Source organism: Acartia tonsa, chromosome 4, assembly GCF_053477335.1.
Source record: "Acartia tonsa isolate MP-2025a chromosome 4, ASM5347733v1, whole genome shotgun sequence".
Taxonomy (NCBI): domain Eukaryota; kingdom Metazoa; phylum Arthropoda; class Copepoda; order Calanoida; family Acartiidae; genus Acartia; species Acartia tonsa.
In genome coordinates, this window is record NC_137263.1 from 3,540,534 (window position 1) to 3,567,758 (window position 27,225).

A 27,225-nucleotide genomic window follows, 5' to 3' on the forward strand; every position below is an offset into this window, starting at 1 on the left:
TCGCATTGTATTCTACACACCTTTCCGCGGATATTAAAATGAAAAACATATTGGATTAAAATCAGTTTAAAGCAATACAGGAAAACAATTTTCATTTTTTCAATCTCGTTTCCGTAGGACACTATAAACTTCCGCTAAAAAACAACAACTAATAAACAAGATATACAATATTTTAGTCAAATAAGACTACAAAAATTTGAAATTAAGAAGAAGAAAAAATAATTTTCATCTTTTATTATTATTAGTGAATATAATAATTAAATAACACATACAAAATAAATTTTACTAGTTCCTCAAAGTTTCCTATAGGTCTATTTAAAAACAACTTTTCAGTAATTTAGCTTTTAGCTTTAAACATTTTTGTATTATTTTGAAGAAAAAAATATGTTTTATTTTAATGTAAAATCCGCGAAAATTCAAAACATTTTATAATTACGAAGATTTTTTCACTTTTAAATCACAAACTTGTCATATTTTTAATAATTTAAATATTGTTCTTTATCCACATGTGGTTGCGAGAAAGCAGGATGAATCAAGTTTTCCACCATTGAATATTGTTCTACGCGTAGTAGTTCAGGTTGGCCTTCTTCTTTGCCTGCACCTCGATGATGGCGTCCAGGAAGTCCTCGTGGGTCACCAGGTTCGATTCTCGTCTCAATGCAATCATACCTAGAACAATGGATTTAGAACATACGTAAATTGGAGATAAAAGGGGAAAAATTTTCGTCATTTGGGCTGTTTATTAAACTAGTCCCCAAAGTTTTTAATAAACGTTTACTTATTCGTTGGTTGGTTTATTAAATTGTGTGTCCAAACGTTTTAACCACTTATTTTAATCTATAGAAGGGGCAATTTTGTGCATTATCATTTGGGATGTACATAAACTTATCGGCCATTTTCCTATCCCTTTAGATCCCTGATATAAGACCTGACAAGTTAAAGTGAGTGTAAATGACGGATAGCATATTATATAGCATGGGCCAGTTCTAAATCTAGGAATAAATTTGGTATCACAGCACAATTTCATGTCTTTTGTTAAGGTGAAAGATCTTTATGTAAAAGTAACAGGTTGTCTGTCTCTCTGTAGCTTAAATCTTTCTAACCACTGAACTGTTATGGTCCCTTTTTACAGCAAAGCTTATTGAGGTCCAAGGAATGTTTATTACAATTTGTGGAGAAGGACCAACAGTGAACACCCTACAAAGCAAAATTGTCCATGTAAAATACCTTTTATAAAATATTTTTTTTATAGGTTCCAATGTGGTTTCAAGCTACTTTTAAGTTTTGGAATGGTTTTAAGCTATTTTGACGTACTTCCCTTAAAATACAGAGCGGCTATATGCTAGGGGGGCTTACACTACTACTATGAATATGATAACTTTGGAAATGTGTAAAAACCAGTTCGGTTCACTAGAACCCCATCAATCATTTTCCTTTCACCCTTCGTATCAAGGATGTAAAGGGATAAGACAATGAACGATAAATTGAGGTACATCCCCACCCTAATGATGATACACAAAATTACTTTAGTAGATTACAATTAGTGGTTGAAACTTTGGACAATCAACTAAATAAAACAACAAATCAAAAATCAATTAAAGTCCCCAAGGTGGTTATGCCAACGAATAAGAAAACGTTATCATAAGACATTGGGACCTAGTGTAATAACCAGCCCAATGTCCCCTCCCTCCCTGCTACCTACACTTTTCTTTCTTAAGGAAAAGATTTTAACATTTTTATAGAAATATATACAGGGTGAGTCAGAAAAAACTGAGTTTTCCGATTTTCTGATACAACCAGTAGGAATATGGGAAAAACAATTATAGGTTCTTATTCTCTATAAAAATATACATTAATCTTAGAAAAGGTGTTTTTGAATATCTCTGAAAACAACGGCGCTTTTTAGAGCCTAAAGATATCAAAAAGTGTGTGTGATGACTTTTTCGGCAATTATTTTGTACTTTTTAGGTAGATTTATTTATAATAAAAAATGTCTACCATTCTAAAAAGATAAACAAACATATTTTTTTGTTTATAAAAAGGGGGGGGGGGGGGGCGAAAGTGACACTTTTTGTAACCAAAACTAAAAGTCAACAAAGGAACTCAACTAAAAAAAGAGTTACAAGTCTGAGATTTTGCATGGCAGTTGCTTTATAGGGGTACAATATGGAACTGTGAAAAAACGGCGGCGCAACCGCCGAAAACCGCCGTTTCCCGCCGAATTTATTTTTGCCTTTTCTCGGCGGTTTTCGGCGGTTGCGCCGCCGTTTTTTCACAGTTCCATATAATACCCCTATAAAGCAACTGCCATGCAAAATGGCAGACCTGTAAACTCTTTTTTTAGTTGAGTTCCTTTGACTTTTAGTTTTGGTTTCAAAAAGTGTCACTTTCGCCCCCCCCCCCCTTTTTATTCAACAGATTGTAAATATTTAACATCTTAAAAATACAATTTATTTAAATTAAATTATCACATTATAAATCAAACGTTTTGTTGTATTCTGTTGTTAAGATTTAAAACCTTATGACCGGGAAACCAGCTCATGACCGGAATATTTCATCTTGTTACCTAAATTCCTCCCCCCTCTTCTGAATTTCCTCTATATTTGGAGCAAGACTGGATTTAATCTCCAAAATCTCCGCCCCCGTTTGACAAATTATACTTGTGTGTTATAATCCATCATAATAACTTCATTTAAATAGGGTAGGGTTTCTAAAAAGCATTTTTATTTTAAAAATTCAAACCTTGATAACTTTTTTATCTTAACCCTTACAGCTCGGGCCCCTATTCCCACCTTAATAGATCGGGGGGGGGGCTCAAAGAGCCCCCCCCTCTATCTCGGCTCCTGGTACAGATAAAGACGTAAAATTTTTTTCTGGTGGTTCATGTGTATTTTTAGAGAAAATTACTTTTTCTAGTCATAGCAGTCAGACCGCTCCTTAGCCGCTTTTTAGCGGCCAGCCGCTAAATTTTAAAACAGCTGTAGAGCGGCCAATTTTGCAGCTAGGATGACTAAATTTTAGGAGGAACTTTTATTTTTCATAACAAAAAAATAACTTTTTCTGATCATCGCCGAAAATCGGCAAATAACGGAAACCGCCATTTTCGGCGGTTACGGCGGTAAAACGGCGGTTGGCGGCGCAAATTAATATTTTTATCTGTTTATTATTGCTCAAGGATTTACCAAAAAAAATTATAGGTCTCTAGCTGTAATAGAAGCCACGATATTCATGATATATGTCTGTAGTAAAAGCCGGACAAAAATCGGTCATAAAGTCGGTCAGGGAGCGGTCAAACGGTCATAACACCACTTTTCTCAGAAGGTCAATGATATCTAAGTATTCACCAAAAAAATTTAGGTTTCTACCTTACACACAAAAGTCATAATGTAGAAATTAAGATTTATTTAGAATTTTTTCAAATTTTTTTTGCTACCCAACCGACTTTGACCGGACACCACGACCGACACAGACCAGATATCCTTATAAAATCAACTCTTGCCGACGTATAATTACTAAACTTAAAAAGTCATTAAGTTACAGCTCTCCATCTTACCTACAAAAAAAATGAGATTGAAAAAACTAGAGGGGGGGGCTCAAAGAGCCCCCCCCCCCGATCTGTAAGGGTTAAGAGATTTTTTTGTCAAATAAAAAGGTTTTTTTTTCTTTTTACTATAAGCTACGTTATTATAGAAGATTCTTTTAAACCACATGCATCACAATCAAGAAATGTGAAAAAATGACAAATTGCAGTATTCTAAAAATGCTTTTGTGAGGAGCCAAAAAGCATTTCACCTTTAAAACTCATTAAAGTACTTTTCTTAGACCTTTTTCTAAATAAATATTGAAATTTTAAGATTTTTTTATACAAAATAGATGAGTTATTTTAATTTTTCTTGATCAACATTTTTCACACAAGGCATTTTTTGACACCATAATTATTTTTTCTGTATTCCTTCTGGTTGTTTCTGAAAATCGAAAAACTCAGTTTTTTCTGACTCACCCTGTATAACAATGTTCTATACGGCAAACAGAGGATTAATTTTAGACTTATCATTTATACTTCTTCAGATTAAAATTGTTTTTTAAAAGTTCAAATACTCTTAGTTTTAACTAAAAACTGGTATTAGTGTTACGATTTTTATTTTAAAATACGTGGAAGATTGTCTGTAATACGATGATATCCATGATTTTTGAGTATGGCTGAGAACCGGTTCTAATCCAGCGGATAATAATCGGTTTAAATCCTCACCTGCTTCAACACAGACAGCCTTGCACTGTGCCCCGTTGAAATCATCAGTAGATCTCGCCAACTCGTCGTAATTCACATCGGGGTCAACATTCATTTTTCTAAACAAAAACAATTTTGGGGTATAGTCCCTTTCGTGGCACGCATCTTAAGGGGCGTTTTGTCATATTTTCACAGTAGCTTTTGATAGGTTATTTTAGGTTAGGTGATTGCCTCGCAGGGTATGACTAAGGCAATTGACCCCACAGGGGCTAGAAATTGGGAAAGGCTATTGTAAAAATACGACGAAACGCCCCTATAGAGGCGTTGCCACCAAAGTGACTATTCACCAATTTTGTCATGATACATTGACGTTACTAGTAAAACATACATAAAGAAATAAATAAGATATTTCAACAAAGGATTTTTGACGAGTTTATCTACTAAAATGCAGGGAGGAAGGGGCATTAAGAGTTATATTATTATGTTACCCACAGATTTAAATCTAAATAAGGGGTATTTCATCATTATTGGGGATGCACAAAAATATTTCGTAAATTGTCTTTGACTAAAATCATTAACAGTACATAATACAAGAGTAGAAAAACCTTTGAAATAAATGACTTTAAAATATAACATATAGGTGAAAATTTTAAATCAACGGAATGTTTCTGGAATAGTTATTTCTCGTATCGTATTATAAACGGCTTTCCGCGGATATAGAATGTACAATTATAAGATTAAAACTAGTTTTTTTAGCCCCGAGGTGCCGAAGGCTAAAAAAACTGGTTTTAATCTTATGATTGTACATTTCTATATTAGTAGAAAACTGGATATAATACGATGCTAGACATAGTTTTTTCGTATGGATGAGAACCGGTTCCTATCCACCGGATTCGAATGAATACGAGAAAATACTTTATTTACATGAAACGAACAGAAAAAACTTCATTTATATGTAGGAGTATTCACATTAACAATTTCCTTTAATCTAATATTTATTTAGACACGAAGATAAAATAAAGTATTGCTTTCATTCCAAACAAAAAGAACAAAGTTTGTGTTTTAATAGTCTAGAACCACTGGGTGTATATTCTGAACAAAATAAAAAATTTTCAGGACTGCAAAATAATAATTCATTTTCTTCACCAATAGCTTTTTCCCCCAGGAGGAGGTAAAAAAATTCAGTGCTCTTTATTATATATTGCTTTATCGGATCCAGAGCATTTTATTCCCGACCATTTTCCACGAATATTTAAACAAAAATCGTAATATTATTAATACCAGTTTTGTTATACCGGAACTAACAAAACTAGTTTTAATTCTATCATTTTTCATTTTAATATCCACGAAACGCTGTCTATAATACCTACGATGCGATAAATATTTGTACCTGGCGTGGATCTGCATAATTCTTGCTCTGGCCTCCTCTGTAGGAGCTGGGAACTCAATCTTCCTGTCCAACCTGCCAGACCTCAACAGGGCAGGATCCAGGATATCAATACGGTTAGTGGCGGCGATTACTTTAATGTCATCCTGAAAGAATTAACAAATAATCTTTGAAATTTTTTTTCAGAGTTCTACCATACACAACAATCCGAAAAAGTATGTTCTGATCTTCATAGAACAAGGCGTGGTGCCTTAACACAAAGTGCTGGTTAAGCATTTACAACCCCTCCCCTCTTGGTTTAAAAATTCTTTGAAAATTAGGATTTTTCCTGTGCCCATCCCATGCGAAGGTTCCTAACCCTGCCGGGCCTAGTAAATTAAACATCCCTTTTTTCAATAAAGTTAAAAACAAGAGGAGAGAGGAAAATAAATAAGTTGTGATGAAAGTCTTTTTCTTTTAACTTTAAGTAAATAAATATACCCTGGAAGGAAGGGCATAATGGTCTGTTTATTACACTAGTTCACAAAGTTTTAAAAACGTTTTCTTTTTGTTGGCGAATCAACTTTGGGGTCTTTTAATGAACTTTGATTGGTTGATTAATTAAGTTGAGTGTTCAAATGTTTCAACCAATAATTGCAATCTACAGAAGAGGGATTTTTGTATCATCAATGGTGATGTACATCAATCTATTGGCCATCCTCCTCTCCGTTTAGAACCTGAATTATACCTGAGATGAGAATCCATCCAGCTGATTAAGAAGCTCCAACATAGTTCTCTGTACCTCTCTGTCACCAGCCTTCTCGCTGTCAAACCTCTTAGTACCAATAGCATCCAACTCGTCAATAAAAATAATAGCAGGAGCCTTCTCCTTCGCAAGAGCAAATGCATCTCTAACCAACTTTGCGCCGTCACCGATAAACATTTGTACCAGCTGTGGGCCGGCCAGCTTGAGGAAGCATGACTGTGTTTGGGCGGCGCAGGCACGCGCCATCAAAGTTTTGCCGGTACCGGGCGGCCCGTACATTAGCACACCCTTGGGAGGCTTGATGCCGAGGTTGTTGAAACGGTCCTTGTGGGTCATGGGCAGGACTACGGCTTCCACCAGTTCCTAAATACAAGGAGTTACTGATATTGTGTTTAAACTTTCTTAATATTCTTTACCTACAAAATGCAGAATAACACACTTAAATTAAATTAAACTAGTACCTAAAGTTTTATAAACATATTATCTTATTGAATAGATAATAAGTTTAGGTACCCACTTTTATTGAATTTTCATTGTTTAGCTAAGGACTAATAATATTTAAACTTTTCATTAAATTATTCAGAGTCTAGAGAACAGGTTATTTTTATCATCATTGGGAATGTATTTCAATTTATCGTCCATTGGTATGTCCATAATAAGTACAGTGTTGTTTAGTTACCTGAATTTGTTTGTCAAGGCCACCAATATCTGAGTACTGTTCAGTTGGCCTGGTATCCACCTCCATGGCCTTCACCCTGCTGTCATACTCGCTGGGCAGGGTGTCCAGGATCAGGTAGGAGTCCTACGGTAGAACAACATTGATACCAAAAGATGTAGAGTATATGTGGATTGTCGTCAATTTAGGTTGCTAACAGGGAAATCACTTATGGTCAATTCATTCGTTCGCTAGGAGGGGAGTGGATGGGTTAAAACTTACAAGTGTTGGTTGGGGGTCGTTATTTTAGCCAGCAACAGATTTAATTTCATTAGAAATGAACACATGATAATCTAGTGTAAAATCCAAGTTATAATAAATCCATTGATAACTTACATTTGAGTAGAAAACCAAAAAATTACAGTTATCAAAAAATATTCTACGACATTTTTTTTATATCTACTTCATTAAAATACATTTTTCACATTTCACCAATACAATTGTAAAAACCTAACAAAATATTTAGTATAGCTGTGCTTCTCATGAATCAAATATAAGGACAAACTTACCTTGTTAACACCGACTAGATCACCGGGCTTCAACTTTTCCGGTTCTACGAGGCCGGCTACAGGCAGGAAATATGTCTGACGTGTGGTGGTCTTGATGACGACACTTTTACCCTTGCGCTGAGAGTCAAGGTCAACGTTGGCGCCCTCAATTTCCTCCTCCTCTTCGGGATTTATATCCAGTACCTGCAATTAAACTTTGTATTAATGACAACAATAATTAAAAGGAGAGTTCCATGAAGTGCATCTTGCAAGTAAATGCATCTATAGAACCTAACTATTTCTTGAGTAAGTCTTTCAGTATGGCTTTTGAACCGATTAATATCCGGTGGATAAGAACCGGCTCTTAACCATACCGAAAAATCAAGTATAGCATCGAATTACAGAAATTTTCCACAACCAGGATCCAACAAAACTTATAACTATTTATTTTAATATCCGCGGAAAGCTGTCTATAATACGATGCGATAAATAATGTAGGATTTGATATACATTGCATAATATGGTTTAGTTATGAAAATAATTTTAAGAATCAAGGACATGCACCACGATATCAGAATACGTTTTGTTTTAGGGATTGGTTGAATATTAAGATATTTTACAGTAAATCGATTGAACTTATTTATTCAAGCTTTTTTTTTAAAGGGCGTTCGACCGGGAGTGTTGATACCTTTTTAATCAAATAAAATGATAGTTAGCTATTAAGATATAAAAATAATACAGTTTCGAAAGACTATGTAGGTATTTAAAATGTCAATATACCTCAATAATATTTGAAACTAGGTATGGCAGGGTCTTGTTCTGTTTAATTTTCTTTTCATTCTCTTTAATTGTTTCTTGTTGAGCCGCGAGTTCGTGCTGAATTCTTCCCAGCTCACTTCGCATGATTCGAACCTTGACAAATTCGTAATATATTAAGCAGATAAAATTGAGATTTTAATGAAATCTTATTGGATTGTACAAACTAGCAGCATCAAGACTTTCCTACAAATATATTGTAATCTAACAAATATAATTCCAAAAATTAGGTGAGTAAGTTAATTATCTCTTTGATTTCTTGAAAAAAGTTAGTAGTAGATCCTATTTTATATTAACAAACTTTATGATAAAATAATACCTCATTATCTAGCAGTCTTGTTCTTGCTTGGATATCAGCTGTGGACAAATTAAGGATATCATCTCCTAAACTCTCCTCCCCCTGTTCTAACTCCATCTCAAGACTTGACATTTTATATATCTTCTTTTTATATTCTGAAACATTTCTAATTATTTTCTTGTTAAAAATCTTGATGAAATTTTAACCTGAATTTTGTTGTTTTAAAACCAATTGACGTAGTAATTTTTTTTTTACACATATAATAATCACAGAAATTATGATTTTTCTCATAAAATGGCCCTACAGTTTAATATTAGTTTCAGTTATCTGAAATTAAAAATAAAAAGTACCCAGTAGCTAAGGAGAACATAATAGTTCTAAACATTAATCTTTATAACAAAGATTAGCAAAAACCCATGATTTTAATTTGGTAGATTTTTAAAGATACATTAAGAATAAATAAATATTAATGATCACAATTCAAAAGTAAGAAAAAGTTTTGACAAAAAGAGGAAGTTGAAAAATATTTCCCTCCTCCTTTGTTGAAAAAAGTGTACAGAAATAAAAGTTTAAGACATGTCTTCATCATCTGAGTCTGAATCTTCCTCCATGGCGGCCTTGGCAAACCTCTCTGCCTCGGCATGAACCGCCTCAGGCACCCTCTGGTGGACACCGTTACTGAACTCTCCGACCCAGGAAAGCTCCAGCTCAAACATCTTGTCCTTGACCTCATCGTGCACCATGTATATGATACGGGATGCCTCCTTGATCAGCTCAGCGCAGGTCATATCCTGCATCTTCAGCTTTTCCAATTCTGTTTTGGCGGCGGATTTTGCCTTGCCGGCGGCGTAGCCCCAGTAGCCGTATCCGACGCCGTTTGGTCCGCTGCAAAACATGGCGGCTCCGTCCTCCTTGGTCCAGCTGCCAAGCATAACGGCTGAGCCGAAAGGACGGATGGAGGAGTATAATGTATAGGCGTGCATGTAAGTTGAAACTCTGAAATATAAAAAAAAAATTAAGTATAAAAATGTATTACATATCCGTGACAGAAGTGTGGTTTATTAAAAAAATATTATCTATTAATTACACTTTTCAGAGTAGCTCAAATTCCAAATAAGTTATGTCATAAAGCAAAATTAATTTCTATCAACTGTAGTTTTATTTGTTTTTAAGATTTAAAAAAAAACTGTTATAACCTTTGCAGTAAGAATGACAGAGGAATAGGAGATCCATAATCACTGCGGTAAGTGGCAGCTTCATCGCTGGCAATATCAGCAATACAACGACTGTCGGCAATGACGCCGGCCGTGGCCATACCGACATGTGTATCAATATTGAAAATTCGGCGGTTGGCTCCCTTCTCGTAAAGTTTGCTGGTAACGATCTTTTCTACAGCGAACACAACACCATCTTTGCCTCGGATACCTAAAAATATAAATTTTTATATAAATTCTTGCATTACATTAAGAATCCTAATAAAGTTGCAGGGCTGACTGTACCGAAAGATCTCGCTAACCACTGACCTCCCCCCTCCCAAAAAAAAGGCCCCTAAGGGTTTGGTCGCGAATGTGCATTTATATATCTATTTAATTCAACTGTAATTATAAAAGTCGTTATAAATAATGGATTTACACATACTTGTATCAGTTCAGCGGTTAGCGAGATTCTTTGTTACAGAAACAAAAGCACTCAGACATAGTTACTAGTTACAATATTTATATTACTATAGTTTATTTATTATCATAAGGATAGATAGAATACTTAGGTATTTTTTATAAACATAGATAAAAGTATATATAAATTAATGGAATACAAAACTTACCAATAGCAGTACCGCTGTTTTCAACTGCCTTATCTGCGTATTCAATCTGAAAAACTCTTCCGTCTGGGGAGAACTGTGAAGCATACAGATCATATCCTGTTCCAATGCTGGTCATTTTGCCTGAAAATTAATCCCGTTATATAAAGTCGTAAGGATCTTTAGTATGAAGCTTAAGAACGATCACAATAACTACAGAAACAATTTGGTTTTCCATTTGAGGCAAGCATAAATAAGGTTGCAAGATGATTTTAAGCTTTTAGATTTAAGCCTTGGTTTTAGGCTATTTTTTCAATCCTCGAATACAGAGACAAATATAATATAGGGATGCATCTACTAGTTTTCCTTGTAATAAGTTAAGTTTACGTACTTGTAAGCCCATTGAGGTGTATAAGGATTAAATAGTTTAGGAAAGCTTCGTATGGGACCATGGGATAGTTTAAAAACATATTTTAAAAAGCTAAGTAAATACAAGATAAAGATATATATAAATTCTTGAAAAGGCCGTCATCATTTAAATGTCTAGAAATACAAAATAAAACATAATAAAAGCCTTTAAAACTTCAAAATAATAGCGAAATTCAGAAAATAAAACTATTAACATATAAAAATGACTTAACACAGCTTAAAAACTTAAAATAAATGACAAACAAATATCGCCGGCTGATTCTTTCCCCTTTTCATGACTGTTCATTTTCATGTTGTTGTAACATATTTTCTCTTCACAAAATATCCCCTTAATTCTAGAAATATACAATTCATATACAATTGCTCTTAGAAATAGAAGATTAAGATCTCAAAAATGGCTCAACGACATTTCACATTATAGAATACTACTTATGCTCTGGTTTTAAGGTTTATAGGAGTGAGAAATCTCTTCCAGAAAAGTATATTAATAAATAAAAGAATTTATTTAACAATAAATGTAAGGGGCGATGGGAAAAAGGTATAAACTAATGTTAGTAAACCTAGAATATCTTTTTTAATAACCTCCACATATAATTTATTAGTGCACGTAAGATAAAGATACAATAAAAACTTTGGGGAAATGTTAGTAATGTAGTATTTGTCCAAATAATAAGTTTGGTTTGGCCAATTTCTTTTATACAAAGACGACATTTTCTCGAGTTTACATTTCTTGTGCACACATTTTAAAAATTATAAATAAACAAACTTTAATCATTTAAAAACAAATAAAATTTTAATAGCTTAGAACTATATATCAAAATGAATTAAATATCGTTGTTTTATTATTTATTATTGAAATGAATTACGTATATATGCTGCTTAATTTAATGATATTTTAGCTTCGAAATTTTCCATTTTGCAACGAGATAAAAAGGATCGCAATGCCAATAACATTTTCCAAATTTCGCGCTAGTCTAACCACGAGTGACAGTGTCAAGTAGCAAGGTGTGCCGGTAATATGTACAAGAGACAAAATTAAAAGCTTTTAAATATACTTTTTATAGAAGCGAAGGTGTACGATATATATAAATATGGTCCGTCCGCAACCGGCCGATAGCTTTTTTTATTGATTATATACATGTTAGAATTGTCCTATTGATTTCAAATTTTACATGATGATTTTTTAAAACAACAACTTTTTTATGATAAAATCTTCTAATCGAGTCCAAACAGGAAAATTCTTATTATTAAGAAAAGACGATTAATGAATTTTTGACTTAATTCATAGCTTTAGCATTTGATATACGCAAGTCGAAAAGTTACTTAATTGTACTTAAAAATGTACATAATTTTGACAGGGGGGTGAATGAGTCAAACCTAAACATAAGAAAAAGTACGCCATCAATACCTAAGATATTTTTTTTTGTTAAAACTTAAATTTTTATATTTCAGATCTAGAAATGATCGTTTGGAGCCCTATGTTTCTTAAAATGATTTTCTTCTTGGTTTATACTCTGGTGCACGTCTGGTCTATGGAAATATCTAAAAATCTACCTTCTACGTGAACCAATCGAAAAAACTAAAAGAAGATTAATATCTGAGAAACCTGTTCAAAATTCATCTAGCCTAAAAAAGTTCATCAACGAAAAAGAAAGAGTTTACCTGATATATTTAATGTGTTTTGTTTCTTTTTAAGTACTTTATGTGATTTTATTTGTGTTTGTATTCTCTTTGTTTTCTAGATATTAATTATAATAGTAAAACTAATGCATCGCACGTACACTTTTAAGTATTATAATGTTTTGTTAATGTTTTCGCAAAATTTTTACAAAAAACTACAAAAAAAATAAAGTCATACAAAGCTGAAGACTAATACGAAGCTTGAAATCTTGAAATCATAATCAAATGGTTCGACCGTTTTATGAATCCGAATGGTGACGCATCAACCCTTATTGTACGGCATACTACAATTTGAAACTTGTGAATAAAACTGGCAGATAATTCCCAAGCTAATCAAGATCCTGGATCGACGATTTCGAGAAGAAAACTAAAATGTTTACAGATATTGGATTTATACATTAATTTAACAAAGATTAAACATTTTTTTGAGGTTTCGGAAACGATTCCACCCCTAAAAATATGAACATTGATTTTTAAGGTTCTTTGTGGATAATAATTATAGCTTAAAAGATAAAATGGGTGGAAGAGGCCCTCCTTACTGGATGAAATGTCTCATGTGTCTGGCTAAAATCGATGAGAAATCACAATTCTTTATAGGTATAAAAAAAATATTTTAGCATGGCTACGAATCTGATCCATATCTGTTGGATTAAACCGGTTATTAAACATACTTAAAATCATGTATGATAATGTACTATCGACAGTTTTATACGTTAAAGAAAATTAAATAATTTACATTTTTTTGCGGTAAATTGTATTTTCTTTGAATCGACAAGTGAACAGTAAGATTAAATAACTCTCGTATTACCAAAGTCATTCAAGACTTTTAGCTATTGAGTGCATCTTTCTCTGTTTAAAACGTTCGTTAACCCTTCCATTTTTACAAATGTCGTTTATGTGTGTATTTTTATTAGGTATTCTATGATTCGAAATGTCCGTTAGAAACGGTTTAAAGGGAAACGTGATTTTTACGGCTCTTATAAAAAATAGTCGACTGAAACTTCTTGTTAGCATTTCCATGAATACAGAGCATAGTTAAGTATCTTACATCCATCCATAGCTGTCCGACTGCTGTTAGCAGCTTTATAGCATCTTATTTTTATAAAATAATTTCCACATTTTATTCCCCCAGGTAATTGTCGTTGCATATTATGTTCTTCATGTGCCTCCAAGAGTAAAGAGAAATGTGTGGCGTGTGTCAGGTAAATTAATAAAACCCATGACTGTGGCTCAACACGTAGCGCATCCGCTCGTCGTCTGGGAATCTCGGTTTAACAATAACATCGTGCCATAGCATAAGATGTGAAAATGGTTCTTTTGCTGCTATGTCAGGTGCGCGACATAAATAGATTAGCGGGAATGTCTTGGCCCCAAACATGCTCAAATCATTGCAATGGACAGTTATAATCTCCAAGACAAAGGTGCAATTAAAGGGTTGGTTGTCTGAACGCACAGTATTAAGCTAGGTTTGGTCAGAGATGCACTTAAAGTTCTCGTTGTGTATCTCGTCTTCAAGGCTATCCTAGGGCAAATGAAAAAATTACAAATTAGATCTAAACAAATATGATAAAGCCTTACATTGCATTTAAAAGACTAACGACCTTAATATGTTTCAATATTAAAAAAGTAAACTATGCACGAACGAGATTAGGTGGTTTTAAGCACCTTCAAGCAGTGATGTCAAGCTTTTTTATTGAATACACTAGGTCTCTATATATATAGGAAAGTGAACGGCAAAAAAATTAAGTTTCTGGTGAGAAATAAAATTATAAAGTAAATGATGTTGGCTCTTGATATTATCAAATGCATAAAAACAAAAGCAAACTTTTATGACATTTATGAAAAGGGCTGGTAATTTGTAATTTTTTTTTATCTAATGTAATAATGTTTATCTGCCTTTTATAGCAATTAATAATATTTTTTCAGTGAATTTTTATACACATTAAACTCAACAAAGTATTTGATAGAATTTTGACAAAAATCGTTTCTCTTGTTTATCATGAAACCATGGATGCATTTAATTTATTAGTTCATTGGGCAAAACCCTAGTTAATTCAAATAAAAAATGGTTCACATACATCGCTAATGGAAAGTGCCAAACGCCACTTGCTCTCGTTCGTGTATTGTCCCTTTATTATACGTCATACCGTCCGCGAATAAAAAACAAGTGCGTCAAACCAATCTCTGTATTTTAAACTTTTAATAAGTAATTCTCAAATAATGACCGATGTTCCTACGGCGGTGGTTGGCGTTAGCTGTCATGTTTACTTTCATAAAAATTTTGGCGTATGAATTTCTTCTGTTTTAATTCTCAATTTCCAAGAAAACCAACCGCTCCATAAATTGTCGCCATTTTCACAAATAAAAAAATCTTGAAAAAGTTATATTATTTCCAGTATGACTTTGAAACAGATTAATATCCGGTGGATAAGAACCGGTTCTTCGCCATTCTGAATAAATCATGTATAGCATTTTATTACAGGCAATTTTCAAGGATATCAAAATAAAAATTATAAAATTAAAAAGTTAGCCTAGGCCTTTGGCCCCTTGCGTCTAACAAAACTGGTTTTGATCTTATTTTTTAATTTTAATAACCGCGGAAAGCTGCCTATAATACGATGATACAAATATAACAAGTCTAATTAAATCTTATTAGGGCTGGATCAAAATATCAACCTATCGGACCTAAACTACCCTCGCATATCAGGAAAGTGCAAAACTTAAAACATTTGCGAAGAAACTTCAATACAGTAGACAACAAAAATTTGAAATTACATGGCTATAAAAATGCATATAATTGTGTAAAGTTTTCAATATCTAAAGATTATTATATCGATAGTAGTACAGCCAATCCTATGATATAAAGAAGAGAAGTAAGGCTCTTTTCTGTCCGATTCTCAAGATCCCATAAGTACTGAACTGATTGGTTTTAGGCTATTTTATATTAAAGCTTGAGATGGTTTTAGTCTACTTTTCTGACGTTTTTTTTTCGCTTAGAATGCATGCCCTGCCCCAAATGCTAGATCCGTATCCGCTAGTACTATTATATTTCGTCAAATACATACATACATAATAGAAGTTTTTGCACGGTTTCTATCGCCAATAAAATACAACTGAACATAATTATCCTTGTTTTGCCAGGTTTAAGACATTGACCGATAAGTTAATGATAATACACAAAAATTATCCCTTCTGTAGATTACTATTAGTGATTGTAACGTTTAGACACTCAACATAATGAACCAACCAATCAAAATTTAATGAAAGACCTCAAAGTTTTTTAAGCCAATGAATATTAAAACTTTGGGGACTAGTGTAAAAAAATAGCCCAATGCCCCCCCCCCCCCCCTCCTGTTGTTTTGCACAAGTTTTGCAATTTTACCGTTTAGAGAAATGTTTACGCCATGCGAAGAATCTTTGATCAAAGTGAAAGCAAAACAAGAATTTCAGGAAAATTAAGATTTACGAATTAAATATTCCGGTGGAGATAACCTTTTCCAGTATGGCCTCGAAACCGATTCATATCCGCTGGATTAGAAGCGGCTCTAAGCCACACTTAAAAATCATGTATAGCATCGTATTACAGACAACTTTACACGAATATTAAATTATAAATCACAAATTAACACCAATTTTGTTAACCCAGGACTAACAAAACTGGTTTTAATCTTGTAATTTTTATTTTAAAATGCGCGGAAAACAAGTTTAATATAAGATGCCACAAATAACTATTAATTTGTCAACTGCTTTGTTAAGTTCAAATTGACACAATTAAGACAAAATAAAAAAAAACTAATTTGAATTACGATTAGGAGGATCTGTATAACAAACTTATAAAAAGAACAAGAGGATCCATTGAAAAGAGTATCAAAGGTATCTTTATTTAATTATAAAAATTTTAATCATTATAATAGGATGTCTGTCTGTAGATCTTGTAAACTGCAGTCGTCTTTTTTTTTACAGTAAAGCCTTTTATATTTTCAGTGTAAGATTTTTACTGTATTGTAAGATGAAATCTCCACCCTCCCAGCAGTTATCGCCCCTTGAAAAATCTCCCCCCCCCCCCCCGAAAAAAACAATGAACGCTAGGTACAATGATCAAAATTACCGACAATTTTTGTGTTAATATTAAGACAATCGCGGGAAGTCCTTAAATAATATTGACCTTATTTATTGGTTAGTTCGTCCATCCAGTGGGATTGAGTAAAAGGGATGGGGGTTGGTTGGGGGACATATTATCATATATTTTAGCCAGCTTCTATCTTCACTTTATCAGAGTACCTGCAAATCTGGTGCAAAATACAAAAAGTAATATTTCGATTCCTTGTATAGAGAAGAAGGAGATAGATAAAGAGATGGAAAGTTTGGATGCGGAAATAAAAGCAATGGAACTAAAAGTTGCCGAAAGAAAGGAGGAAATTGCCAAGTGCGACTCTGCTATAAAGGTATTTATATTCTTGGAAGTAAAGGTACTCTACAATTTACTTTGTCCGTAACGTTATTTTGGAGCGATTTTCTCAGCTCCTGTTTAAGATGGACAGCTGAAATTTTTGGTTAAGATTTCCTGTATCAATGAGCATACAATCCATAACTATCTTGGTCTGCCAGTCTGTTAATCATGAATCAAACGACATAAAAACTTATTTTTTTCCGTTTCGGTCTCGTGATTTCTATAATTTCTATTATTCTTTTTCTTTCTTTTTTTTATCAAATGAATATATTTGCCATTAATTATCTTTGTTTGTCTATCCATGAAGTTTTTGTACTTTGCTACTTATGGATGTTTCATTGCTTTTTAACTTCGATCAGGGGTGTATATTCTGCACAAGATTTATTTTTTTCCCCTGCTACAATTTTTTTTTATTTTTTTCCCCCCTAGTTTTTTCTCACCAAGAAGGGGGAGAAATGGAAAAATATTTAAAGAACTCTATATTTTATTTATTTTATCCCTCCTACCACACATTTTTTTTGGTTTTTTCACCAAGGAGGGGGGGGGGAATGGAAAAAATGTGTTCAGTTTTCTTAACTTTTACATTCCCCCCCCCCCCCCTGAGCAGGGGATCCCATGTAGAATATACACCCCTAACTTCGATACATTTAAATGGCTATAAAAAGTTTTTTTAATGCTCATGAGTTTTCGTAAACTCTGATTAAAGCAGGGTTTCGGATCCGGATCCGCATATTTTCGAGTCCAAGGATCCGGATCCGCAAAAAAATGCGGATCCGGATCCTTGGACTCAAAAAAATGCAGAAAAAAGGGAAAAATCTACCTAAATTTATATACAATCTCAGACATTCTCTTGATGAGAGCCAATCTTTAAGGTTTAGGGTCAGACTTGAAAATTAAGTATTTTTGACTTCGAATTAAAGAATAAATATTTTTGAAAGGTTTGGTGATTTTATTTTTATTGTCAAGGATCCGGAACCGGATCCGCACTGACCAAATTTTGAGGATCCGGATCCGCAAAAAATCAATGCGGATCCGAAACCCTGGATTAAAGAAATATGAAGAATATTACTTACATACTAATTACTACTTTACAGCATACTAGCGGCTGCGCTCCTAACATCTAGGGACTCTAAATTCAAAGGAACAGAAAGGGGCTAAAACAATAACTTAAATCTGAAAATTAAATATCCTGAAAACATCGCGGAAACTATGAAAATCTTATCTTAAAATATTGAACCCAATCAGCTTAGTACTTATTGAAATCTTAAGCTACAGACATAAAAATCTTACTACTAAGATAATTTAAATTGTAGGTATATATAAACCAATCTAAAATGTCCTTTTATTTTCTATTTTAGAAAGTTCAAGATAGAAAAAGACAACAAAAGCAGCAGAAACAGGAATTTTTTATGTAGTTACAAAGCAAATTCAATGAAATACTATTTGTGCAGATTCACAGATTTACAGAAAAATATAAACGATATTTTTTGTGTTTTTGGATAAGAACAATACTAGTTTTTTAGCCAGTACTTTCAATGTGTATTTGATTTATGTCCATGCAGGAAGTAATAAGACATAGACAGATTAATTGATGTACACCCCCAATGCCAATACACAAAAATAACCCTTCTAACAATTAGTGGTTAAGACGGTTTTGCACTCAATTTAAGGAACCAACTAATCAAATTCAAAAGAAGTCCCCAAAGTTGTTAAGGCAACGAATAAGAAAAAGTTATAAACTGTTGTTTCGTAAGTGGATAAATAAATAAGGAGGGAGGGGACATTGGACTGTAAAATACACTAATACCTAAAGTTTTATAACAACGTGTTTTAGTTGGTAAACATTAGGTAGTTTTATTGGATTATTATTGGTTAGTTCGAAACTAATAGTGTCTGAATAAACTTTTCAACCAATGATTTTGATCTACAGAAGGGTGATTGGAGATGTACATCATCTTATCGTCCATTGTCTTATCCCTTAAGATCCCTGTAGATTAATGTTACTGTATACAGTTGATTCTATTTCTGTCTTTAAAATTCTTGCTATAAAAATAACATCTTATTAAAGAATCCGCGTAAACAGCCTAAACCGGACAGCGTAGTTGCTAGTAAATTAAACCCTGGCGGTCAAACAACTAATGAACAGAAACCTTTAAACAACAATCATCAAGGAAAGGATTATTTAATATTTTTTTTTTTGGGGGGGGGGGTGAGATACGTCACCAATTGAACCAGTAATAAAAATATTTCGCACCTTGTAAATAGCGAAACCCTCCGTCAATAGTTTATTTTCTCAATGGATGTAGGATATACGTGGTTATATTGATAGAGAAAAGTTTCTCGTCAATAAAGTTTGCTTTTATGGATCTCATTTATTGGTCAGTTTGTTCATTCAGTAGGGTATTAGGCAAAGGGGGGGGGGGGAACTGGTGGAACGTTATTTTAGTCAGCTTTGGTATAACTTTATCAGAGTATATAAAAGTGGTGCAACATCCAAGTAATAATATATCGAATAATCCTTCATCTGATAACAGGAAGAAATAAGCCACCAGTAAAGAACTTTCAGCCAGGAAATTATCAAATTCAAATAAAACGAAATTTAAAACAGTTGTCAATTCGGTGTAAGGTTTGAAGCTGCTGTTATATCAGTAAAAATATCCGTTAATGAGGTGCAAACAAAGCCTTGCCTATTAAGAAGTACCGAACAAAGTCTACGTGGTACAAAGAGTGTATGATTTTAAAAAGCTTTTCTACAATTAGGGTCGGTCCGTCCCTACGTAACGGATAGCTCTTTTCGTTAATTTAGGCATGTTAGAATTGTCCTATCGATTTCAAACTTTGCATGATGATTCCTATACGAGTTAGAAAACAAAGCAACTCTATACTCGATACCAGAAAGTCCGTACGTCCATTTTAAAAATGTTGATTTTAACTTATTTTAACATTAAATTTTTATGTGATAAAATTATCCGATTGGTCTGATTTTTGGAATACTGATTCCTAGGATAACAAAGTACATAAATTGTTATAAGTGAATCATCTTTATAATAAAGTCTTAAAAAAGTATGTATGTCCTTAAACAATATCCTGTATTTAAGAAGTTTTTCATCAGATTTACTTACAATTTTGTTTTGTTCGACTTTTATACTTTTATATTCTGATTATTCAGATCTGACACTATACAAGTGTTAATGTTCGTTTGTCCTAAAGTTTCAGAGCTTCGCTTTTATGGATGTTGTCAACCTTGTTATTTTACTATTTGTAGAACATTGTTCATAATACGAAACTATATAAATGAATTTTCATTATGGCGGATAATAATCTGATTCGAAGCCGTACAAAAAAAGTTTTTTGATAAGTGATAAGATTTGTAGGTGCCGAAGCCCTGGATTAACAAAACTGGTACCAATATTATGATTTTTACTTTATTATTCGTAGAAAGTTAGCCAAAATACGATGCGATACACGATTTTTCATAATGGCTGAAAACAGGTTCTAATGCAGCGGATATTAATCAATTTCGAAGTCGTACTAGAATTTGAATTTATTTGATTAGCGAAAGGATTGAATGAAACTATGGCCTCAGAGTTTAGTTTGTGCTCAATGTTGAACAAGACAGTTGATGTTAGAAATGTTGGTAAATATCTTCATTTGGATGTATCCGTACGTATTACAATCAGGGTTGGTAAAAATCTGGGTTTTTTGGGGATTTTTTTAAGTTAAAAAACTCAACAAAAAAAAACTTAGGTTTTTTACTTGGTTGTTTTATGCCAACCCTGATTATAATCGACATTACCTAATCATTTTAGCAGCGAAGCCACTGTCTAACACACTTTGCCTCCCGTCTGTCTGTCATAATGAAAAAAGGATTTATCCGACTGCTATTAGAGATATACTTAAAATGCAGACTCAGTAGACCAATGAGTAAAAGTAATGAGTATCTTCGATTAGCTTTTCCATTCGTATACGGTTTAATGATTAAGGCGCTTCAAAAAATTCCATCGGTTGAAATTTACTTTTCATGATTGCATTAAAAGGTAAATAGCGTTTTTTTTGTGAAGTTTTGCTGATTTAAAGTCATTTACCTACTCTGTTAATCGTTCCGCATGTCTCTCTGTAATAAATACAAGGGTAATAATATGCCATTCAATAAAATACGAGGTGCTTAATTCTCGTAATGCAACATTTATCGACTCAATCTGTTTATTCCTGTGCTTTTATACATTTGGATAATGTAATCCTTGCTTTTAGGAATGTTTAATATCAAATCTGATGAAGACTTGTTACCTACAGAAGAAGTGGAAGCCAATGTGGATCTGAAGCAGGGATTAGATTATTCAAATCAAACAATGACCTGAACATGATATGATGTTTCTTATTCGTTGGCTTAAAAACTTTGGGGGCTTTTATTGCATTTTGATTGGTTGGTTCATTAAGTTGACTGCCCAAACGTTTCTACCACTACAGAAGGAATAATTTTGCGTATCATAATTGTAGATGTATTGTACATTGTACAATACATCAATTTATTGGCCATTGTCTTATTCCTTTAGATCACTGTGTGTTCAGCCACAGTCGCAGGTTTATAGCTTTAGCTGGTCTGTTTAATAAAAAGTGTATAATCTAAATCTTAAAAGGCAAAAGGGTCAGCTGGCAATGGCGAACAACAAGAACAAACATTTCAACAACCAGAAAATCCTACATCGGCTGATACAAATGTGATTTCTGGCGTTAATAAATCAAGTAAACATTCTTCTGAACACACGCAAAAGGAATCAGCAGCTAACGCAAGCAGGGACAAATTATCACATGTTGATCGCAGACTGAACCAACGGCCAGCTGGTAACCAATTAGTTGATCGAACTCATGACAGAACAGCTGATAGAACACATAACAGATCAGCTGATAGAACTCATAACAGATCAGCTGATAGAACTCATAACAGATCAGCTGATAGAACTCATAACAGATCAGCTGATAGAACTCATAACAGATCAGCTGATCGAACTCACAACAGATCAGCTGATAGAAATCTGCAAAAATTAGTTGAGAAAAATCTTCAAAGGTCGCTTGAAAGAAATGCACAACGCTCAGTGGAAAGAAAAACAGCTGATGTGAAGGAAAAAGGTTGTGACTCGGAAAAAAATTTCTTTCGGTATTCCAAACCAGCGGCCCAGGTGACGTTTTAGATTTTGAATCGAAATTTTCTATATGTAAACGATAAAGGTACGTTTGTCTCTTTGCATAACATAAGAAACCTTTTTTCGCACATATTAATGAAGAAAAACGTTCTTATACAAATAAGAAGCTATGGCCCTTTTTCAGCCAGTTAAGCGTAGCTATTTTGGTCTCTTTCTAATAGAGTTGTATATATTTTAATAAACAACTATATTAAGTAGAAAAGGTATTTTTTTGTCTGAAGCTTAAAACTACTAAACTGATTGGGTTCGCTATTTTTTTTTAGGTAAGCTTTATTTAGGCCCTGTGATTGTTTTAGGCTATTTTATTTTCAGTCCTAGGTTTTAGGCTATTTTCTTGACCACTCTACCACTTGGAATGCATAACTATAGATGCTAAAGGCTTATCCGCTAGTTATTGATAAAATATTGCTAAAGGACCTAATGAAACTGAAGCCAACTAGTGTACAAGACCAAGGACAAGCACAACAGATGAAAGCGCAGCCTCAGCAAGACAATGTAAACCTGTCTGATTCTCAGATGAAAGTGAACTGGCAGAAACAGCAGCAAGATTTGTTTAACCAGAAGAAGCACCCAAGTCAGTCCCAAGGTATTATGCAGGACTGTTTATTTTACTAGACCCCAAAGTTTTATAATAACGTTTTCTTATTCGTTGGTTTAACAACTTTGTGGACTTTTTATTGGTTGATTCATTAGGTTGAGTGTCCAAACGTTTCAACCACTTTTTGTTACTTACGAAGGGACAATTTTGTGTATCTGCATTGGGAATATGCATCAATTTATCGGAAATTGTCTTATCCCTTTAGATCCCTTGTATAATGCCTTTATGAAGTAGAATGCCATTGTCTATTATTTATCTTTAAACTTGTTCTACAAGTTTTTTTTTACTAAAAGCCTCGAACGATTTCCAAGCCTTTACTACACCTCCAAATATTTACCCGTCAGCTACATTGTAGGAATATGACAATTTCGGCGGCTATTTGAAATGGCTTCCACAAGAATTGTGGGTCAGCTTGTAATGTAACATTAAAAACACCCGGCTGTGCGCGAAGCTTACCAATCTATGATTTGCCAAAGGATTCTTACTTACAATATCCGTGTGCATCTGAATCTTAACTTCAGATAATCAGGGCTACAATCATGCATACAGGATGGATGATTCAACTTCAAATGAAATTCTGTATGAAAAACTTGTTTTTACAGGCTGTTATTTAAGATACATGCATCATTTTTTAAAGATTCCTGTGATTGGGAAATTATATTTATCGCATCGTAAAGTAGACTGCTTTCCAGAAAATAAAGTTAAATATTAAAAGATTAATTTTGTTTTTGTATTTAGAAAGTTATAACCCGCCAGTTAAACAGAATAGTCTTCAGGATCAGGTAAATTTAAATGATAAAAATCTGTTAAGTTCACGGTGAAATGTTCCTGATACAAACATATCATATCTAAAAATCTATAAACTTTAAAGGCTGCTAATGGCCAACCAGTGGAACGTATAGATTATGATCACATACAATTTTAACCGTTTGCAGGATGTTTGCCTGTTTGTACCGAAAGATCTTGTTAACCACTGAACCCATCGGGTTCTCCTTAACAGGGTAGCTTCTCATAGGTCCCGGGAAGGTTTATAACTATTATGGGGTAGGGTACCACAACCCTCCTCAGAGAAATCGACAAAATTTTAAAAAATTAAACGCCGCCCTGCGGACATTTCTGCAATTAGCTATAAACATAATTAACACCATCTAGGGGCGAGAAAAAATATTTTTGGTAAATAGATTATTTTAAGATAGATTAAAAAAAACAATTTTACGTGTCCCTAGAGGCCTCTAGAGTTGTACCCGCTAGTAATAATATATAGTAACAAAATAACTTCTACAGTACGTTTGTACGTACGTGTGCATTCAAATTCTTTTTAGCTTTGAAATCAAACACTCCTAGGGTTTTCGGACGCATGTTCAGCCCAGCCACCATGGACAAGTCTATTCATCTCAGCAGGCAGCACACGCATATCTTGCAAGACAAGGCCAATCATATTCAGCACAAGTACAAGGACAACAACATCCACAAGTTCTGTATAATCACCAGAAGAATCAGTATCATCCTCCAGGTTATTTTCTTCATTAATACTTGAAGGATTTTAGTTTAGATCCAGACGCCGTGATTCCGCAAGGGGGGGGGGGGGTTTAATGCAACCATCTCGTAATCAATGATTAAATGGCACTTAGAATTCGAATTTCGATCTGAAATTTTTTATGAGCAATCCTTGGTAGGTCTATTTTCCCTAAATCGAACAAAAAGTTGGAAAAGTAACGGCTGGCGGCTCAGCCGTTTAGCCGTTTGTCAGAATCCTGGTCCCTTGCCCCTGGTTCAGATAAGACTAATCGCTGTGCCGATCAGATTCTTATTTTTAGTTTTAAGGGATTTTAAAATCTTTTTTTTGTGGGAGTGTGGGAATATCATCTAAGACAATCAACTCCTAATCTATTTTTCTAATTTTATGTTGTAGGATTTCCTGTAGGATCACAAGTACAATACAGACCACAGCTTGGTCATCAATGTTATCAAGGTCATCCATATCCATCACAACAACAACATCAATATTCTCTTCATAATGTTCCACCACAGCCTCCAGTTCAACAGTATCCACCACCAACACTGACCAGACAACAGCTACAACAGTTCTATGATCCACAGCACAAGTCTGGTCAACAACAACAACAATCTCAACAGTATAATTATCATCAACCACACGAGGATACTGTTCCTAAGAAAGGTTAATTTTTGTAAGTTGTTATTTTATTAAAGAGCCTAGGTATTATTTTTCTCTTATTTCAAATATAATCCTGTTCTAAAAGACTTCTTAAATTCTTGATTTTATTTATAACATATATATACTTTGCAGTAAGGGGGGGGGGGGGATTTGACTGTAAATTACCACAGAGGTTACAATCGGTTTTATAAAAACATTTTTCATTCGTTGTCTTAACAAATATGGGTACTTTAGTGAATTGTGATTGGTTGGTTCATTAAGTTGAGTTTTCAAACTTTTCAACAACTAATTTTAATTTACAGTAGGGGGTAATTTCGTATAATAATATCGTCATTGGGGATACACATAAATTTATCGGCCATTGTCTTATCTTTTATTTAGATCTCTGTTAAATTACACTGTTTTCCAATGTTTTATAACTACGTTATCTTATTCGTTGGCTTAAAAACGTTGGGTACTCATTGAACATTATGATTTGTATTAGTTTCTCGTTCAGTGTCTTGGTAAATTAAGTGAACTTTAATCTAAAGGGTGTTAAAAAAAAACCGATCGCTTCACTCTTTTCAATATAAACCCTACAGGTTTGGTCCAAAACTAACAAAAAATGACCCAATTCATGTCCAAGCAATGCCAATGAGAAAACACTATTGAATTATGATTTTTACTCACCTCTCCTGAGCACTACAGCTCGATTCCTAGCCCTTGTGGAGAATTTTTCCTTACATCTAGAGTGCATAATTTATTACAAAGTTTTACAGTTTTGTAATAGAATTAAAAAGAATAAACTGTCTAAAGTACTTGAAATCCTGTATGTAGACCCCATAATGTTAAGAGTTTTTGATGGGGCCTATAAAGACCTTTCTATAGACGCCTTAACCAGATTTCTAACTCAATCGTTGCCAAATTGGCATCAACAAGACAGACCCATTAAACATTGAGACATGAAGGCTCTGTCTTTAAAAAAAAAAGAACAAACCTTCTTAAGTACTTAAAATCTTGTAGATAGACCCCATAATGTTTAGCATTGATGGGATGGATGGGGCATGTCAAGATCTTTCTATAGACACCTTAACCAGGTTTCTAGCACAATCTTAGACATTTTGGCATCACAAAGAAAGATCTGTCAAACACCAAGAACTAGAGAGACCCGTCATGTCTCAATGTTTGAAGGGTCAGTCTTTTTTATGCCAAATTGGCTAGGATTGAGTTAGAAACCTGGTTAAGGTGTCTATAGAAAGGTCTTTACATACTCCATCAAAAACTTGAGCATTATGGGGTCTATCTACATTATTTTTAGTATTTAAGACGATTTGTTGATTTTTTATCTCCATGTAAGGAAAAATTCTCCACAAGGGCTAGGACTCGAGCTGTAGAGCTCAGGAGAGGTAAGTAGACATAAAAATCAATAATGTTTTCTAATTGTCATTGCTTGGACACGATTTGGGTCATTTTTTGTTAGTTTTTGACCAAAACTGTAGGGTTTATATTTAAAAAAGTGAAGCGATCGGTTTTTTTTAACACCCTTTATCTGTAAATCTTAGCATTATAAGCACAAGTAAAACTTTTATCTTCCTTTTTAGGGAAAGGGATCTAATGGATAATACAATGGACGATAATTTGATGAACATCCCCAATGATGCTACACAAAATTACCCCTTTCTTTACATTACAATTAGTGGTTGAAACTTAATTAACTTTTAACTTATTTTTAAGCCCCAACCAATAAGAAAACACTATTATAAAACATTGGGGACAAGTGTAATAAACAGCCAAATGTTGCGTACCTTCCTGTCCCCCTCTTACTGTTTGGTTTTCAGGTGACAACACGCTGCCTCCCAAAGTGCTGTTTGGTCCCCTCAACAAAAAGTTCAAATTCAAAGCTAAAGATACAACCCAAGACAAATAGTAGAAGCAATGACTGACACCTTAATATTTGGATGTTTATCAAATTCTTGTGATATTAATTTTTAATACCTACTGTTAATTTGTTTTTAAAAATTGTGAAGATTTCTAAAAGTAAGAAACAATCCATTGGACCTTTGCTTTAAAAAAATGATTATGTATTTATTAGGGTTGGGCCGGATATCCGGTGTGGCCGGATATCCGGCCATTTTCAATATCCGGCCGGATACCGGATATTGAAACTATCCGGCTGGATATCCGGCTCTTTAATTTTTTTTACTTTACACCAAAAATCTCTGCTTTTTAAAATTTTA

The 27,225-nt window shown here is 33.7% G+C and overlaps 3 protein-coding genes across 3 annotated transcripts; 1 reads left to right on the forward strand and 2 right to left on the reverse strand.

The window, feature by feature from the left end:
- Positions 1 to 221: 221 nt before the first annotated feature.
- Rpt5 (26S proteasome regulatory subunit Rpt5) lies at positions 222 to 8,828 on the reverse strand. Its single transcript, XM_080155730.1, has 8 exons — positions 8,699 to 8,828; positions 8,344 to 8,475; positions 7,585 to 7,767; positions 7,040 to 7,162; positions 6,343 to 6,723; positions 5,619 to 5,761; positions 4,250 to 4,347; positions 222 to 669 (listed from the first exon to the last, which is right to left on the reverse strand). The coding sequence occupies exons 1-8, from the start codon at positions 8,807 to 8,809 to the stop codon at positions 560 to 562; spliced, it is 1,281 nt and encodes a 426-aa protein (XP_080011856.1). The 5' UTR covers positions 8,810 to 8,828; the 3' UTR covers positions 222 to 559.
- A 2-nt stretch (positions 8,829 to 8,830) lies between these two features.
- Positions 8,831 to 11,193, reverse strand: Prosalpha7 (proteasome alpha7 subunit). Its single transcript, XM_080155731.1, has 3 exons — positions 10,500 to 11,193; positions 9,874 to 10,102; positions 8,831 to 9,673 (listed from the first exon to the last, which is right to left on the reverse strand). The coding sequence occupies exons 1-3, from the start codon at positions 10,612 to 10,614 to the stop codon at positions 9,247 to 9,249; spliced, it is 771 nt and encodes a 256-aa protein (XP_080011857.1). The 5' UTR covers positions 10,615 to 11,193; the 3' UTR covers positions 8,831 to 9,246.
- Positions 11,194 to 12,359: 1,166 nt separating this feature from the next.
- Positions 12,360 to 27,076, forward strand: LOC145318152 (uncharacterized). The gene is made up of 17 exons (XM_080159499.1): positions 12,360 to 13,181; positions 13,717 to 13,786; positions 15,241 to 15,297; positions 15,974 to 16,032; positions 16,395 to 16,457; positions 16,917 to 17,029; positions 18,393 to 18,432; positions 19,101 to 19,203; positions 19,567 to 19,602; positions 20,589 to 20,671; positions 21,286 to 21,357; positions 21,670 to 22,211; positions 22,650 to 22,821; positions 23,572 to 23,615; positions 24,178 to 24,346; positions 24,746 to 25,012; positions 26,827 to 27,076. Exons 1-17 carry the CDS (start codon positions 13,100 to 13,102, stop codon positions 26,913 to 26,915), a joined length of 2,061 nt encoding a protein of 686 aa, XP_080015625.1. The 5' UTR covers positions 12,360 to 13,099; the 3' UTR covers positions 26,916 to 27,076.
- The last annotated feature ends 149 nt before the right edge of the window (positions 27,077 to 27,225 follow it).